Source organism: Morone saxatilis, unplaced genomic scaffold, assembly GCF_004916995.1.
Source record: "Morone saxatilis isolate NCDOM2014 unplaced genomic scaffold, NCSU_SB_2.0 Contig17, whole genome shotgun sequence".
Lineage (NCBI taxonomy): Eukaryota > Metazoa > Chordata > Actinopteri > Moronidae > Morone > Morone saxatilis.
This window is the reverse complement of record NW_023339729.1, coordinates 11,118,216-11,133,147: the sequence shown is the minus strand read 5'-3', so window position 1 is coordinate 11,133,147 and position 14,932 is coordinate 11,118,216. Positions and strand designations below refer to the sequence as shown.

The 14,932-nt window shown below is 37.3% G+C and overlaps 1 protein-coding gene across 1 annotated transcript; it reads left to right on the top strand.

The window, feature by feature from the left end:
* Positions 1-1,206: 1,206 nt before the first annotated feature.
* On the top strand, positions 1,207-11,827 carry LOC118327228 (voltage-dependent calcium channel gamma-5 subunit). Its single transcript, XM_035660516.1, has 5 exons — positions 1,207-1,402; positions 5,539-5,625; positions 7,834-7,974; positions 8,242-8,387; positions 9,061-11,827. The coding sequence occupies exons 1-5, from the start codon at positions 1,207-1,209 to the stop codon at positions 9,322-9,324; spliced, it is 834 nt and encodes a 277-aa protein (XP_035516409.1). The 3' UTR covers positions 9,325-11,827.
* The last annotated feature ends 3,105 nt before the right edge of the window (positions 11,828-14,932 follow it).

The window sequence follows — 14,932 nt, the reverse complement described above, 5'->3', positions numbered from 1 at the left end:
ACCATCTGCAATGCTGCTAGATGTAACAGAGCGGAAGTGGATTTATATCAGATACTAGGAATTGTGTGTGGTTATAGCAAAAAAATATAGGAAATAACAATCTTATAATTCTCTTTTGAACATTATCAGTGGTATGAGATATACAGCAGCTTTTGGACTGAAGGGCTAACATGAGGGCAGTCAAATGAAAAACTTTACATAATGTTTTTCCTAACATGCCCCACTAAGCCATTGGCCCTGCACAATGTGATATTAAAATTCCAATGAAAGATTTGAGGAGAGGGAATCTTTCCCTGATTTCTTTCTCAGCTAAGAGGAAGAAAGTCTCTGTTAAGGCTATCATAATCCCATTTATTACTTTCCATTCATTTCTGACTCATCAGTGACTGGAGTCATCTGCTGTTATGCAGAGTCTTTGGTGTACAGTCACAGCAGCTGTGGAACATCTCCATTATAAACCTGATTTAAGATGAAACAATGAACCCACAGACACACTATCTGCCTCCCAGTGCCAACCTCCAACCCATCACATATGACTCATTAATGATTTAAACTGTCTCAATTTATTACTGATGCCTCTATATGATCTATAGAAGCACACGAATCAGTGAGAACAGTGTCTATTCAATCATATTCCCCCTGAAATCAGTTAAACAAGGTGGTGTCCAAATGGGCCGGCGGAATCAACAGAAAATGAAAGTTGCTTCTTGTTACAGATTTAAACAATTAAAAACTAAAATATATTTTTTTTTACATAGCATCTTTACCTGCCTTAATTGTGACAAGAACTTTCCAGAAATCAGTGTTAATAGATAGGACAGTACAGTACAGTTCCTCCACTAGTATTAGTAGTGCTTTATATAGTTATAAAGTGATATTGTTTTTCAGCTATAAGATGTAATTTTTTCTTACCTTTTGCTTTTCTTTTAGGGAACAGTATGTATAAGTTTTGTCCTCAAAAGGAAAATGATCCCTAACTTCTTTGAAAATGCCATTGTAGTTTTCTTGTTCTGAAAATGTTACTCATTGGTTTCCCCCAGTTCTCCTATTCTCTTCCCATGTGGATGGTTTGAACTTGTCTCTGTAAGGTTTCTACGAGAACTTGTTCCCCTTAACGTTGGTGAACTTGGTGAAGATGTTGTTCTTTCCTTCCCTCTCCCAGCTCTCCATTCTGCCGGCGGCGCCCCCTGCTGTTGAGGCTGTGGTATGAGCCTATGTGGCAGGAAGGCGCTGACGTTGCTGAGCAGCGTGTTCGCTGTTTGCGCCCTGGGCCTGTTGGGGATCGCCGTAAGCACCGACTACTGGCTCTACCTGGAGGAGGGCGTTATCCTTCCTCTCAACCAGAGCACCGAGATACGCATGTCCCTCCACTCTGGCCTCTGGAGGGTTTGCTTCTTGGCTGGTGAGTTAGTATGGAGTCTGAAACTTTCAGAAAATTTCAGTCAGACACTGCTCAGAGCCATAGCTTTATGACTAGTGACCAGTGACACATTTGATTATTATCAGTGGTAAATACTGACAAATAATCTAACTGAGGCAATATATCAAAATGTGAAGTAATATTTTAGATGTATGAGATGTATTTCTTCAAAGGCAAAAATACAAAATGAAGGTACAGATTCACCAATATTTCTATGCAATGATAGTTTGACATATCAGTTATTCACTAGGAAATGTAAGCAAAGGAACTTGCACAAACAAACAGCTTTTTTCTTTTAGCTAACATTAGTCATTCTGCATTAAAATATTTCATGCAAAATCTTATTGCCATCTTTCAAGGAAACAAAATAAATAAATAATAACGGATACTAATTTGTGGACTATCTGTAAATTCAGAAGCATCAACTTTTCAAACCACCAGATATTAAAGTGTACATATAGTTTACATTAAAAAGTCATTCACCATGATAGCTGCAAACATACTTAATGCACCCACATTGTTTAAGTGTGCTCTGTCCTGCACAAAGCTTTGGTGAATCTGGACCTCAATATCTAGTTTTCTGTGTAATGTGTATTGCACATGTACAGTCACCTGTGTTTCTTTCCGCTTTCTTTCCTCCTCTCTAACCACTAGAGTGTTGCAAGTATAAGTCTTTGCTTAGTGTTTAAACACTTGAGCATGAATATTTGAACTTTGCCTAAACCTCTGTGCAGCGATACAAGCAGTACGTTTCCTTTCATATTTGGTATCCACACTCTACTTAAGTTCTAGGGTGTATCCTTGAAAATGTCAAGTATTATTCCAGTTCGAAAGATTGGGTTTGCTAGATGTCTTTCCTCATGACTTATCCTGTGGCTGACTTCTATTCTGTGGCACCAGAAGCACCTTGGATTGACGCAGAAAGTCCTCTGTTCCTTGACTGCTTTTCTTTTTCCTTCTTTTTGACCTGCATCTCTTTGCCACCATCGCACTCAACATGAAAAACGAGAGCAAGTTAGAAAAGCTCACATATTCCCACTGTGCATGCTTTTGGCACCTTTTGGCCTTTCAAAACATTCTTCCTCCCCAGCTCCAACATCACAAAGGCATGCTCTGAGGTCTTTATTGGAAAAGACACACTAACTGTTAGATTTTATTCTTTTCTTAGAGACACAACTCTCCAGACAAGTGTTGTCCCAGAGTAAACCAGGTATCAACTTTTGCTCTTACCCTTTGCTCTGACTGGTAATGGCGACAGTTAACTCAATATGTTGTGTCATACTTGTTGGATGTGTACTGTAGATGTTTTGACAAAAATTGATGCCTGCTGTCATTTATTAATATTTCTGTTTGGGCCTTTTAGAAAGTTGGACCTGAAAAAATGGGAAAAGCTTTTCTTTTGTAAATCTATGAGTTAATTTATCCTGTAATATTATTCCATTTACTGTTGAATTGTTCCATTAACCCCTGTACCACAACTGACCTGCCCCGTCCTGCTTCAGGGTTAATCATTCAGTCATGTCATTATGTAGGCAATCTAGTTGTGATTAGGTAACAGATGTGTTCCTGCTGTGTAGCAGGCCTTTGCTACAGTATAAATTGACTAATGGTCTAGTGTGTGTTTTAGGGGCAATTGAGTGGCCTTATTGCCCACTTAACTGTTCTAGTTTGACCCAGAAACAATTACTGCACAGTGTCACAGTATGTTATGCCAGAGAACACAAACAAGTTTGCTTGGTGTTTTGGTTGGTATTGATGTTGGTTTGAGTTCGTCAGTGTGTTTAGCTGTTAGCATTTGGTTCCAGCATGAGTTCGTGTAGAGGATCTCTACCCCGACAAACCAGCGCTGACCGTTCAATCAGATCATTTTTGAAAGAACAAATAGATTTTATGACACATTTGATATGCGCACAATGACAATGAGAAATGTGAGAAGTCTCTGGTGTTAGACCCCATTGTGACGTCATTGTATTTGAAGGGGTTGCTGAAGCTGTGATTAGTATAGGAGACACCCTGATGGAGTCTAGACACTGGTGGTGGTTGTGGTTATGAGGGAATGAAGATGCTGAAGATCTGGATGTGATGAGGAGTAGACTCCTGATGAGCTCAACCTGGGCACTGGATATGATGAACTGTAGGTGAATGGGGTGGAGGAGGATCGCAATCAGTTCACACTGTAATGATGGCTGAAAACAGCAGAGAGGAGCACAGATTTAAAGTCTGATGGCAGCAGTATGATTGGCTGGAGTAGATTGTGGCTAAATCTGATTGGATAACTGAAAGAGTAAATGATGGCCATAGCTAATTAGAGGAGAATGAGATATTTGTGAATGAATTAGGCTGAATGAGCAGGTCTTCCTGCTTGAACTTAGGCTAAGCTTCATTTTATCATTGTGATTGCTATAAATCATGTAATGTATTGTAGACTGTAAGCCTTGTAGCAGAACTGGTTGTAGCAATGACTTTGAGTAAATAGGTTGAATTTAGCTCTTTATTTGTACTATTAATTACCATTCTTGGTATTTCTTGTTTGTTCCCCTTTATGAGATTACACTATATGTCTAGCTTTGCAATAGCCACTAGACAACATTATTAAAATCACATTTGCATATGTTTTTATTTATTTTCATCTATTCCAAAACTGTATTTTTAATAATTGCATTGCAAGTCTAGAATCGCAGTGTTACTGGCGTCCTTTAAGACTGATGCTTCTTTAAGTCTCCTGTGTGAAAGCATAATCAACATTTCCTGTAATAGTGATCGTTACCCTTTATTGCAGTTACATTAGAATGGACCGAGAATTACAGTCGCCTAACTGTGGAGGTAAATAGTAAAAAAAAAAACAGCACAAGCTTTACAATCATGCTACAACAGCTTTACAAGCCTGATTTTTGATAACCCAGGGGAGGGAAACCCCAGGGAACCACAGAGGCTTCCTTCCCCTGGGAGGATGTTTTCCATTTAGGGACATTGAATGCTGACTTTAAGCGAAAAGCAAAATAAAAAGCAAGAGTGGGGGACAGATATTTGACTGGCTTCTGATTGCCTTCATAACATTAACAATAACATCTCTATTACACAATCCTTGATGGTTGCCTTCACAAGTTATTTATACTCTTGAGCATCTCTTGATTCAAATCCCAGGGTTTCTGACAGGAGGTTGTTGAGCCAAAGGTGGTAAACCATCCAGATTGTCACTAATGGCCTGACCAAACAATAGCCACGCTCATTAATACATAGTATTTGCGAAATATTTGTGAAACAGGCCCTCGGCTCTTTTCCCTAAAAGTCAGTATTTTATTTAATAAAACTGCATTTCCTTGTATGATGTTTGCAAACATGGTCTTTTCAGATGAGGTGACCAGCCTCCACTATAAAACCTTTTGTTCTTCCCCTGTTTCAGTGCCAGTGCCTTGACAAACAAGCGAGAGGTTATATATTTTACTCTTTATATGATCATATCAATAACTATTCAAAACACAGCCAAATAAGTTCAAGTATGTACTGGTATACATCATCCGTATGCGCTGTTTAATGCACATTCATTTTAGGCATGAGTATGCATTGGTCTTGTGTGCATTATCAACACATAATATGCATTATGAAAGCTATTTACATATGCACAACCACAAAATATCACCTAATCTAACACCTCATACTGTGTTGGGTTAATGAAGTGTTAATGAAGACATAAGTTGGAAGAGTGTGTATTCGTGTATCAGTGTGTTTTGGTGCCAGACTTTGTACTGTATGTGTCAAAAGTAATAAAGGGGAAGGTGCAAAAATCTAATGCTGACAGCAGAAATGGTGTATTATATGAAACAAGCTGTTGATACCATGTTCACTTGCAACTTTCTGTGAGGTTTTGTTTAAGTGGCATTCAGCAGCTTCCAGCACATGAAAATAATTCCTGTCTAGTTAATGAAAAGAATGTTTTGCCAGGATAGGTATTATGATCATGCAGAGGCTACAATATGTCTGTGTATTATGTTAACATACTGTACATGCTTCTGTGCTTGACTTTTCTTTGTTGTTGTGTAGAGTGCTGAACCCTGTTTCAACTCAATATGAATGTGAAACTGTATTAAATATATTTCTTTCCCTGTCCTTTGTTCCAGGGGATGAGAAAGGCCGATGTTTTACCATAGAGTATGTGATGCCCACTAACGTCCAGATGACCTCCGAGTCCACTGTTAGTGTCCTGAGTAAGTAACTGTTCATACTATATGAGCTATATACGAGCAATGCTTTAGGTTGCTGAAACTGTTGAGGTTAGTCTGAAGTGTTTTTTGCTGTGAACCGAAGAGGCAACTAGGGGTGTTTAGAGTAAACAGGGTCGTAAGTAAAAATGTCAGGTAAAACCTACCTTTCCTCAGCTACTTTATCGCAACCCACAAGGGCCATTCAAGCCAACTTATACTGTCAAGCTACAGTCAATAAGGAACAAGCTGTTAAAACAATGCGTAAACACTCAGAGGTGCTATGTAAATGGTATTTTATTGTAAACAGCCTTTATATGTGTTTACTATCCGCTACAACCCTGAGAATTAAGTTCCAGTCTACCATAGTCAAATAAAGAAAATTGGCCATGTTCACAGGTGAGAAGTCATGTGAGGGGTCTTGTCATTGTTGCTGCACTAGCACTCTCTCCACTTTCACTGGGTGGAACTGGGAGATAGCATGGACCTCCAACGCATTACGCCCTCCCAGTGAACCTCATCGCTGGCAGGTGAAAGAAGTGTCTGGTAACACCATGTGTCACTGAGGGCGCTCGTCTGTCTGCGGCTCTTTCTGGGCCAATGCTACTGTAGGATTATTGTGGGCATGGATTGCAATGGGTAGTAAAGCCTCTTTTGATTTTGTTATGCCAAGTCTAACGTCATCACATAGAGGACAAGTCTGACCCAAGTTAAAGTCATGTTGCTTGACTCCACATTTCTGCACTATGCTGTCATCTATGTAGTTTGGGTTATTCCTGGCCCAATCCCCAAGACCAGTTCACTCAAGATAAGAGCTGGTTGTGTATGAAAAATTTAAGGGTGCCATTTTCATGGTGTAGAGATCCCCTGCAGGGTGAACACGCATGGATACACATAAGTACTGGTAGTGTGCAGACAAGCAGTCGTGACTACAGAGAGTGATGCTGTCAAGACCACTCTCATATCCGTTGTGTCTTAAAGCTGCTGTCAGTAGATGGTCTTTGATGTCAAAGAAGTAAGACATAGTAAGACAAAGGTGAACTACTTGATCGTCTAGGTGCATTCACACACCTCACAACCCTCTCTGATGGTTGTCATAACACACGGTTGACGGAAATTGGATACCCGCATAAATGAATTCATCCATCCATTTTCCAATCTGCTTATTCTGTGTAAATAACTTCTATCAAAGGTGTGATTATTCTTTTAAGTACTGTATTAGAGAAGAATGAGAGAAACAGAAGTGGGAGACAGGAGAATTTATGTGAAGATGAAGAAGTTACAGAAACTTGAATGTGAAAGAGGTGTGCATGTTAGAAAGAAGTGAAGACAGTATAGGCATGTAAGGTTTTACATTGACAGTGATAATGAGAAATAAGTTGAAAGTTAAAATCCAGGGCCATAAATTGAAGTATAGTTCCAAGTACACTGGTAATATTCAGTTAACATGCAGTATGGTAACTGAATTTCAGATGGAGGGATGCAGAAATAGTAACTCAAATGCCCACAGCATGAAAGGTTAATACAGGACCTGTCCAATCACATTAGGTCACATGGCTTTGATGTAACAATATATGATGGCGAAGTATCTCTGTCATGAAGCTTTGTCATTAGAATGGACACTTTAAAACAGCTTTTATGTAATAACTTGCACCTGCTATTGGATCTTTTGTCATTATTTTCCTTAGCTTTTCCTGAATTCGCTGGGTATCTACAGTAGATTTTAATAGGCAAGTTTACCACACAATCCAAACTTTACCCAATTAATTAAATAACCAGTTCCATTAGGGTTATGGCCTTAGACATCTGGTCCACTTAGCTGGAAGAGTAACATTTTGTGTAATGGAGAACACAATGGGGTTCTGAAAAAAAGTATCACAGACTTGCTTTACTTCTGTGAGGTCCATTTGCTCACAGTAGGGAGGTCCAGCTCCATCTCAATATAAATAAGGAACCATGACTGACTTGACGAGTAAGACCGACTTCAGAAGACCTCATGCTGCTATTCTAAGGGGAAAAAATCTTCTATTTGAAATGTCAGTCATTCACTGAAGTAAGTGCACAAAACAAAGAAAATATCCTCATAAAGTTTGCATTAGAACAAAGCAGTAACAGCCACTCTATAATCAGCACATCTCAAATCAAATTCAGTGAAAGTCCTGGTTTCTAATTCAGTCACAAACAAACAAATCTGTTTTTCTTGTCTTCTTCCAGAGATGATCCGTTCTGCCACACCCTTCCCTCTGGTCAGCCTCTTCTTCATGTTCATTGGTTTCGTACTCAGTAACATCGGCCACATCCGACCCCATCGCACCATCCTGGCCTTCGTTTCTGGAATCTTCTTCATCCTGTCAGGTACTTGGTTTGACTTTTACTAAAAGCAAACTAATAAATTAACAAACAGTTAAAAAGGTCATAGTTACATCTGAGATATTTAACTTACTATGAATATACTTACTTAACATACTGTTATTGCTCTAAAATATGTGATCAGTAGATGCATGGTTTATAATAATTTATGACAACATGATTTATATACTATCAATATGTTATTTTTATTGAATCTTTCTTTCTATCCATAATCATTAGAGTTTTATCTTTCTGTCTATTTTCTTCCCTCAGGTCTCTCTCTGGTAGTCGGTCTGGTGTTGTACATCTCCAACATTAATGATGAAATGTTGAACAGAACCAAAACTAATGAGGCCTACTTCAGCTACAAGTACGGCTGGTCATTTGCCTTTGCTGCCATCTCCTTCCTGCTAACTGAGGTAACTTCACAGCAAATGTGGATAATTTAACCTTATATGTATTTGCACAGCCGGAGTCACAAGCAATTTGTCAAAATGATTCCTCTAAACTTTTTTTCTTACCTACTTAACTTCTTTTCTCATCCTAAAATCACCCTTCTTTGTGTGAAAGATGTAATCCATCATTGTTCACAAAAAGGGACAGGAAATAAATGCATTAAACATGTGGTGTTTATTTAGCCAAATCCCTTCCTTCAGATATCTATTGTGCTGTGAGAAATAGTCCCCATGACAGCTTATGTTGGCAATGATACGATTTAAAAGAAAAATACACACAGATACAGCACATACACACACGCTTGAACTCATTCAACTCAACTCAAATCATTCAATTTAATCAAATTAATTTAAAGTGACTTGAATTGTAAATAATGCATTTTATTATCTTTTCATTGACAAAAAGAGACACAGGTCATCATTAAACTACTAATGGTGAACATTAAATGTCTATACCTAGTTTTAATTTGGCTACTTTTTCCTATTTAGAACTGTTTTAATTAACAACACCCTCAAAATGCTGCAAAATCTAATAGATAATTAAAAGCTGGTAAAATTGAACTATACAGGAAACAGAAGTACAAAGTGAGAGAGTAAACAAGAGTTAACTTTGTCTCTTTGCCTTCATTCCAACCAGACAGCGGGTGTCATGTCGGTGTACCTGTTCATGAAACGCTACACAGCGGAGGAAATGTACCGGCCCCATCAGGGCTTTTACAGGCCTCGCCTCAGCAACTGCTCAGACTACTCCGGCCAGTTCCTCCATCCAGACGCCTGGGCCGGACGTGGTCGCAGTCCCTCCTCCATCTCCTCTGAGGCCTCCCTCCAGATGAATTCCTCCAACTACCCTGCTCTCCTCAAGTGTCCAGAGTATGAACAAATGTCCTCCTCACCTTGCTGAGGCAGAGGATCATTGAGTGGTTGTGTTAGCACCGTAGGGGTAATTTTGATCTGCCTGGATTTCGGCATCAAATTGTCCAATAATTTGATATTCTCTAGCTTGAATCATTCCCGTCTTCAAGTGTCCTGACTATGACCTGATTCTTTCTACCCTCCCAACTTTTTATTTACACCATTTGGTTTTGTGGGGAGCAAAATCTAAGTTGCAGGTTAGCAAGTTCACAGCAGTTTATTCTCAGCTAATCTGTCTCATTTCAGGGAGAGCTGTTAGAAGATGAGAGAGGAACGAGTTGGACCAGGTTGTACTTTTATCTGCTTTTTCTCTTGTTTTTAGTGATAGGTTAGAAGAAACCTGCTGAACTGACCAAGGCTAAAGTCGTCTGAAAAGAGTAGCTTCAATGTCCACTCTTTGCTTGTACTACAACCCTGGTAGCAGTAGCTTTTTGACAGGATTACACACTGCACAGCAGACATGCAGATGGTTTGCAGGTTTTCAAAACCAAACAGCACAGCATGTGCTTCGAGCCAGAAAGTGGAAACTAATCAGTGAAATCTCCTTGGTGTAGAGGAAAATAGCCTAGAATAGTACATCTTAGAGGGTGGCTCACAAATTTGTTTCTCAATTTGATCATAAGATTATTGCTCAAATTGTGCAGACTTCAGATTTATGAAGCTTGATGAGATTAAAATAAAATTGTTATAGCTTTCTTCTACAGATTGAACACGTGAAACAGCTGTGTCAATGTGCACAAGCTAGTTTTACTCACATTCTCAGTTGTCACTTCTCAGTTGCTGCACTATATGCAGAAAATGGCTTTTTGTTGTGTTATACTGTACTGTAGGTGTTCTCATTCACATCAACAGTTTCAGACATGTTTATGTGAAGTCGTGCTAGAACTCAACTTGAACTTTTTCATGTTCAGTTGCAGAGAGTATGAAACACATGATGAATGAGAATTTCAACCACTCAAATTGATAATTGTATTGACATACCATTTTATAAACAAACTGTTTGGGTTACAGACAGGGAGAGTTAGGTTTATGACAGATGGTCTTTGACCTCCAATATGGACTTCATTTCTTACTCCTCCTCCCCAGTATTTCTGTATCAAGTGTGATTTTTAAATAATTTGCAGATCACACTGACTTTCATTTAAGAAGTAATTATATTTCCACTTTAGGTCCTTTCATTAATTGTTATGTAGCCACAGGTGTTTCCTAAACCTTTTAAGCTGTAACCGAAGAGTGAAAAGCTTAACTTTTTTTGTCAAACCTTCCAGCTTCATTTGCTTTCATTGGTCCCTTTCACCAGTTTTGGTTATTGACACCAAAGGAAAGGTTTATATTATAGGCTGCTAGTCCAGATATAGGAGATCTTTTTTAAAGGCCCAAATGTGAATATATTAATGGTTATATAAACTTTGCGTGTATTATTGTATATTCTTGTAAAATGCTTTATTTGCTGTCATGATACATTATTAATAAGAATACAGGATTGCTTTACATCAGTGTTTCAAAAGATACAGATGTAAATAAACCTTTTATATTATCAGAGAACCAATGATTCCTGTATACAATGTTATTCTTAGTTAGTCAATCAATTAAAGACAAAAAGTGTAAGATTTAAAAAGAAAAGCTGTACAGGGGCAACACTGTTTGATTGTGTTTATCCGATTAGAGTCCAGAGTTTGTTATACATTTAAATAAGAAGAGAAGGTCGCAGTTTTGATGGAGAATGTGAATGAGTCAGGTGGTATGAAAGACTATTCTGATCTAGAGCCATTGTGAATGTACAATTGCTGTAGGAAATTCTGCTTAATAAGATTTTTTGCACATAGTAAAATACCTCTCCTTCAGACATATATAAACCTAAATTATAGATACATATTTTTCTAATTTACACCCTCATAATGACATAATATTCTTAGATGTTTGACACATATACTGCAATCCTCAGTGTGCCAAGGAAGAAGTTTTATCCAGGTTAAGTGGCTTAAGGTTAAGTATTGAATATATACATTTCATGCAGCATTAAGTGTGAGTAAACATATTAAAGAGAAACATTTTGTCTTGTGCAATAATTTTGTTAGTTTGATATATTATTAAAATTATAATTATTGTCAGTATTTAATGTTGCATGGTGTGAACTCCACATATTATTAAAAGCATGCAACATTTCATCACAGGATCATGGTATTTCACCTGCAGTACATGTAAACAAACATAGCAAGCTATGTTTAGCTATATAACAAGCTAAGCAAAGTTCACTCTCTCGAGCACTGTTTTGGTATATAGACCCGCTACATTTAGTTTATTTTAAACACTGTAAATATGAATTAATCCATGTGTACATAGATTCATTTTTGTATAGACAGCAGTACATGTAAAAAAAATTGGTTGTTTTGTTGTTGGGTAGATTTATCTGCAGTAGATGTAACAGCTGCTTTGCCTCTGCATCACACTGGCAATGTGAACTTTTGCATAAAGGTATACTTACATAAAGTATTCAGATGGTGTCATTGTCAGACATGAAATGTCAATATATGTGTATTTTTACAATCAGAGTCATTTTCATGATGTTAAATGTGCAAAATGGAATATGTATACTCAATGAAATAAAGTTTAATGGGATTTGATAAACAATACGCTTGTTCCTTCTATAATGTGTTTTTGGTTGCTATAGGCTAACTTACCATTTTTTCATGGTTATATGGCAAAAATGGAAATTATCATATATACAGTATATTATTTTTATATGTCATAGTAACAAAGCCATTTAATGATTGCTAAAAACACAAAAGTAACAGCAACATTATTAGAGACCTCAAAATCAGCAAAGCATTCTTAAACACTGATGTATAATGCGTATTAAAATGAGTAATACAATGCAGGGTTGCTGTCAAGAGCATAGGACAGTAAATAGACCTGGAAAGGCAGATATTTCAGATTCTCACTGCTCTGGGTGTAACTCATTTTATGTTACACTAAAAATAGTTATAGTTATGTAAGAAAGCTATCATTAAGTAAACACATTATTGTAAACGTGTAGCACAATGTCACCCTCTGTTGAGACAGAGCGGCAATGCATATCAATAAGGAAACTGCAGGTGTGGATAGAAACAACAGAATATCAACTATTGATCACATTCTTCTTGGTTTTAGAGTTTGGATTTGCCAAAAACATATTTCAAGAGTATCAGGTAATGTCACATTTCCCACTAACTTGCACTGTAACCTGAGACTACACTTTACATGCAAGAGGAATACTTTAAAAACAGGCTCTCTTATGTGTTATCAAACCACATTAACATGGCTCTCCTCTTAATCAGCGATAAGGTCAGATCTCCGTCTCCGAGTGCCAGTATGAACCCAGCTGCTCTGACTGTGAGAGCTGGCATTCATCCATCTGGTTGAATGGGATGTAATGGGGCTATCAGCAGGATGGAAACAGCTAATCTGCATGCATCATGTGCTGATGTGCCCACAAACTGAACAAGCAGTTTCATCTATTGATCTGATGAGCTGGCATGTTCTCAAATTGATTACCCCCAACAATGAACCAATGTGTTGCAAATGTCACTGTTGGTGGTAATTAATACACATTTAGTGGTGCACTATTTAATTTAAACTCCAAACTGCCCTTGTTCCGCTGTACTATTAAGGAATAAAGTAATTTGTTATATCGTATATATACTATATCATTTTAATTAAGTAAACAGATTCCTCTGTCTTTCTCCAGAAACTAACTTTTGCTGATAAGAGGTGGCCCAGTGCCTTTGACAACAGCTCCATCTAGTGTCACTTCTGTGGAAACACAGTTTCCCATCAGTTTTGAGTTACAGCTGTTTTTACAGAGAAGAAGAAATATTTATTAGTGCCCTAAACTTCCTCATGTACTGGTGCTAAATGTAAAGTTAGTGATGAGTGGTAATGATTCCAACTGATTATTTTATAATAATATTCTAGTTTGTATTTTCTATTTTCTATTTTCAATTTTTATGCTTATATTCTTGACTTTACAGTACTTGTTTTTTTTCTTGTTTTTTTTCCAATTCAGATTTGATTGATAACTTGAAGTACAATGTTTATTAATCACATGAAACAAAATGTATGGGAATATGTATTAGAAATACTGTTTTATAACTGCTGATGTGTTCATATACTTCCCTATTATGTTTTATCCAAACAACATGAGGTTATTTAAAGACTGACAATATAATTTAATATATATATTAAATTATATCCATCTTTAGTATTGTTTTCAATACTCTTAAAACTCAGGGGACGTTTGAATGCTCAACCCCTAATGGTTAAAATAGCAGATGAACACTGCCACATCCTACCCAGAGGGTATTGTGATCTCTTAGAAGTTCCTTAAGCCATATGTAAGTAAAACAAACATTTAGATCCCACCCCCCACCACACTGTGCCAGAGGCCACTTGCTATATGGTGCCTGTATCACCAAGTGCAGAGAGGGCATGAAGGAGACCAAACGGTCACTGAGAGGTGTGTGTGTTTAATAAATTCATCAAGGCTATAATACATTGGTTGAGTGTTAAAGGCAGTCTGGTTGCGCAACATCTTCGTACAGTGCAACTATGAATTTGAATTTGATTGCCTCTGTAGCATTTTATCTAATATTCAGACTCATTGTTTTACTCTTAATTTTTTGATGAAGCCACAGCAAGGTTTTACCATAACCCAAAGTAATGTAGAACAGATTCTGTGGAAATGAAATTTAAATCAGTCAGATCTGTGCCAGCAACCGAGGGGAAATACTATTTGTGAACAACTAAGTCTGAACTTCTAAAACGCTGTATAAAGAATCAAGGTGTATTAAGGACACTGAAACACTGAAATACAGTTGAGACAAGAAAGGAGGAGCACTGAAATCAAAAGTAGTTAATAAGTTAATGCGTAAAAAAAACGTGCAAAAACTAAACAGAGAGTAGGCAATATAAAATATACACTAATATAGTATGCTTAATGAGATTTTGTTTTAGGATATAGACACATTGGTGCATTAAGGTCACATATACTACCAGTAAACTGAATGAAATTTTTATTTGGTCCACTTTTTTATCTAACCAATACTGGAACTAAATGGTTCTTGCTGCTTGGTTCTGCTCACTGTAGCATATTTTTGTGGAGGAAGCCTGTGAGAAAAACGGGACAATCAATTCTCACAGCTGATATTTCATCCAAATAAAAAATATATATAATATAATATAATAATGCACATGTCCTCCATTAATCTCATATCTATTATAGCCTCACATTCAGTCTTAAAGGCTTCTAAAAAAGGATCAAAACAACAGTAACTGCAATGAGTCCAGCTTTACAAGACAATGTAAGGAAGATCCTGAATAATGTATCAATGATTAATCTCACACACACACATGCGCACACACCTTTAATGCCATTTCTCTGTTTATCTCTCCATACTGTCTCTTCCTACAGTATTGTCACGTATTTCATCCTCTTTCCTCCATCTGTTTTCTGGTTTTTTTTTCTTGTGGAAAAGGAAAATTGTCTGTTGAATTGGTTATTTGTAAATACAGAAGGTTCATCTCCATGAGATTTGAGGCCTGAAGGACAAGCACTTGGC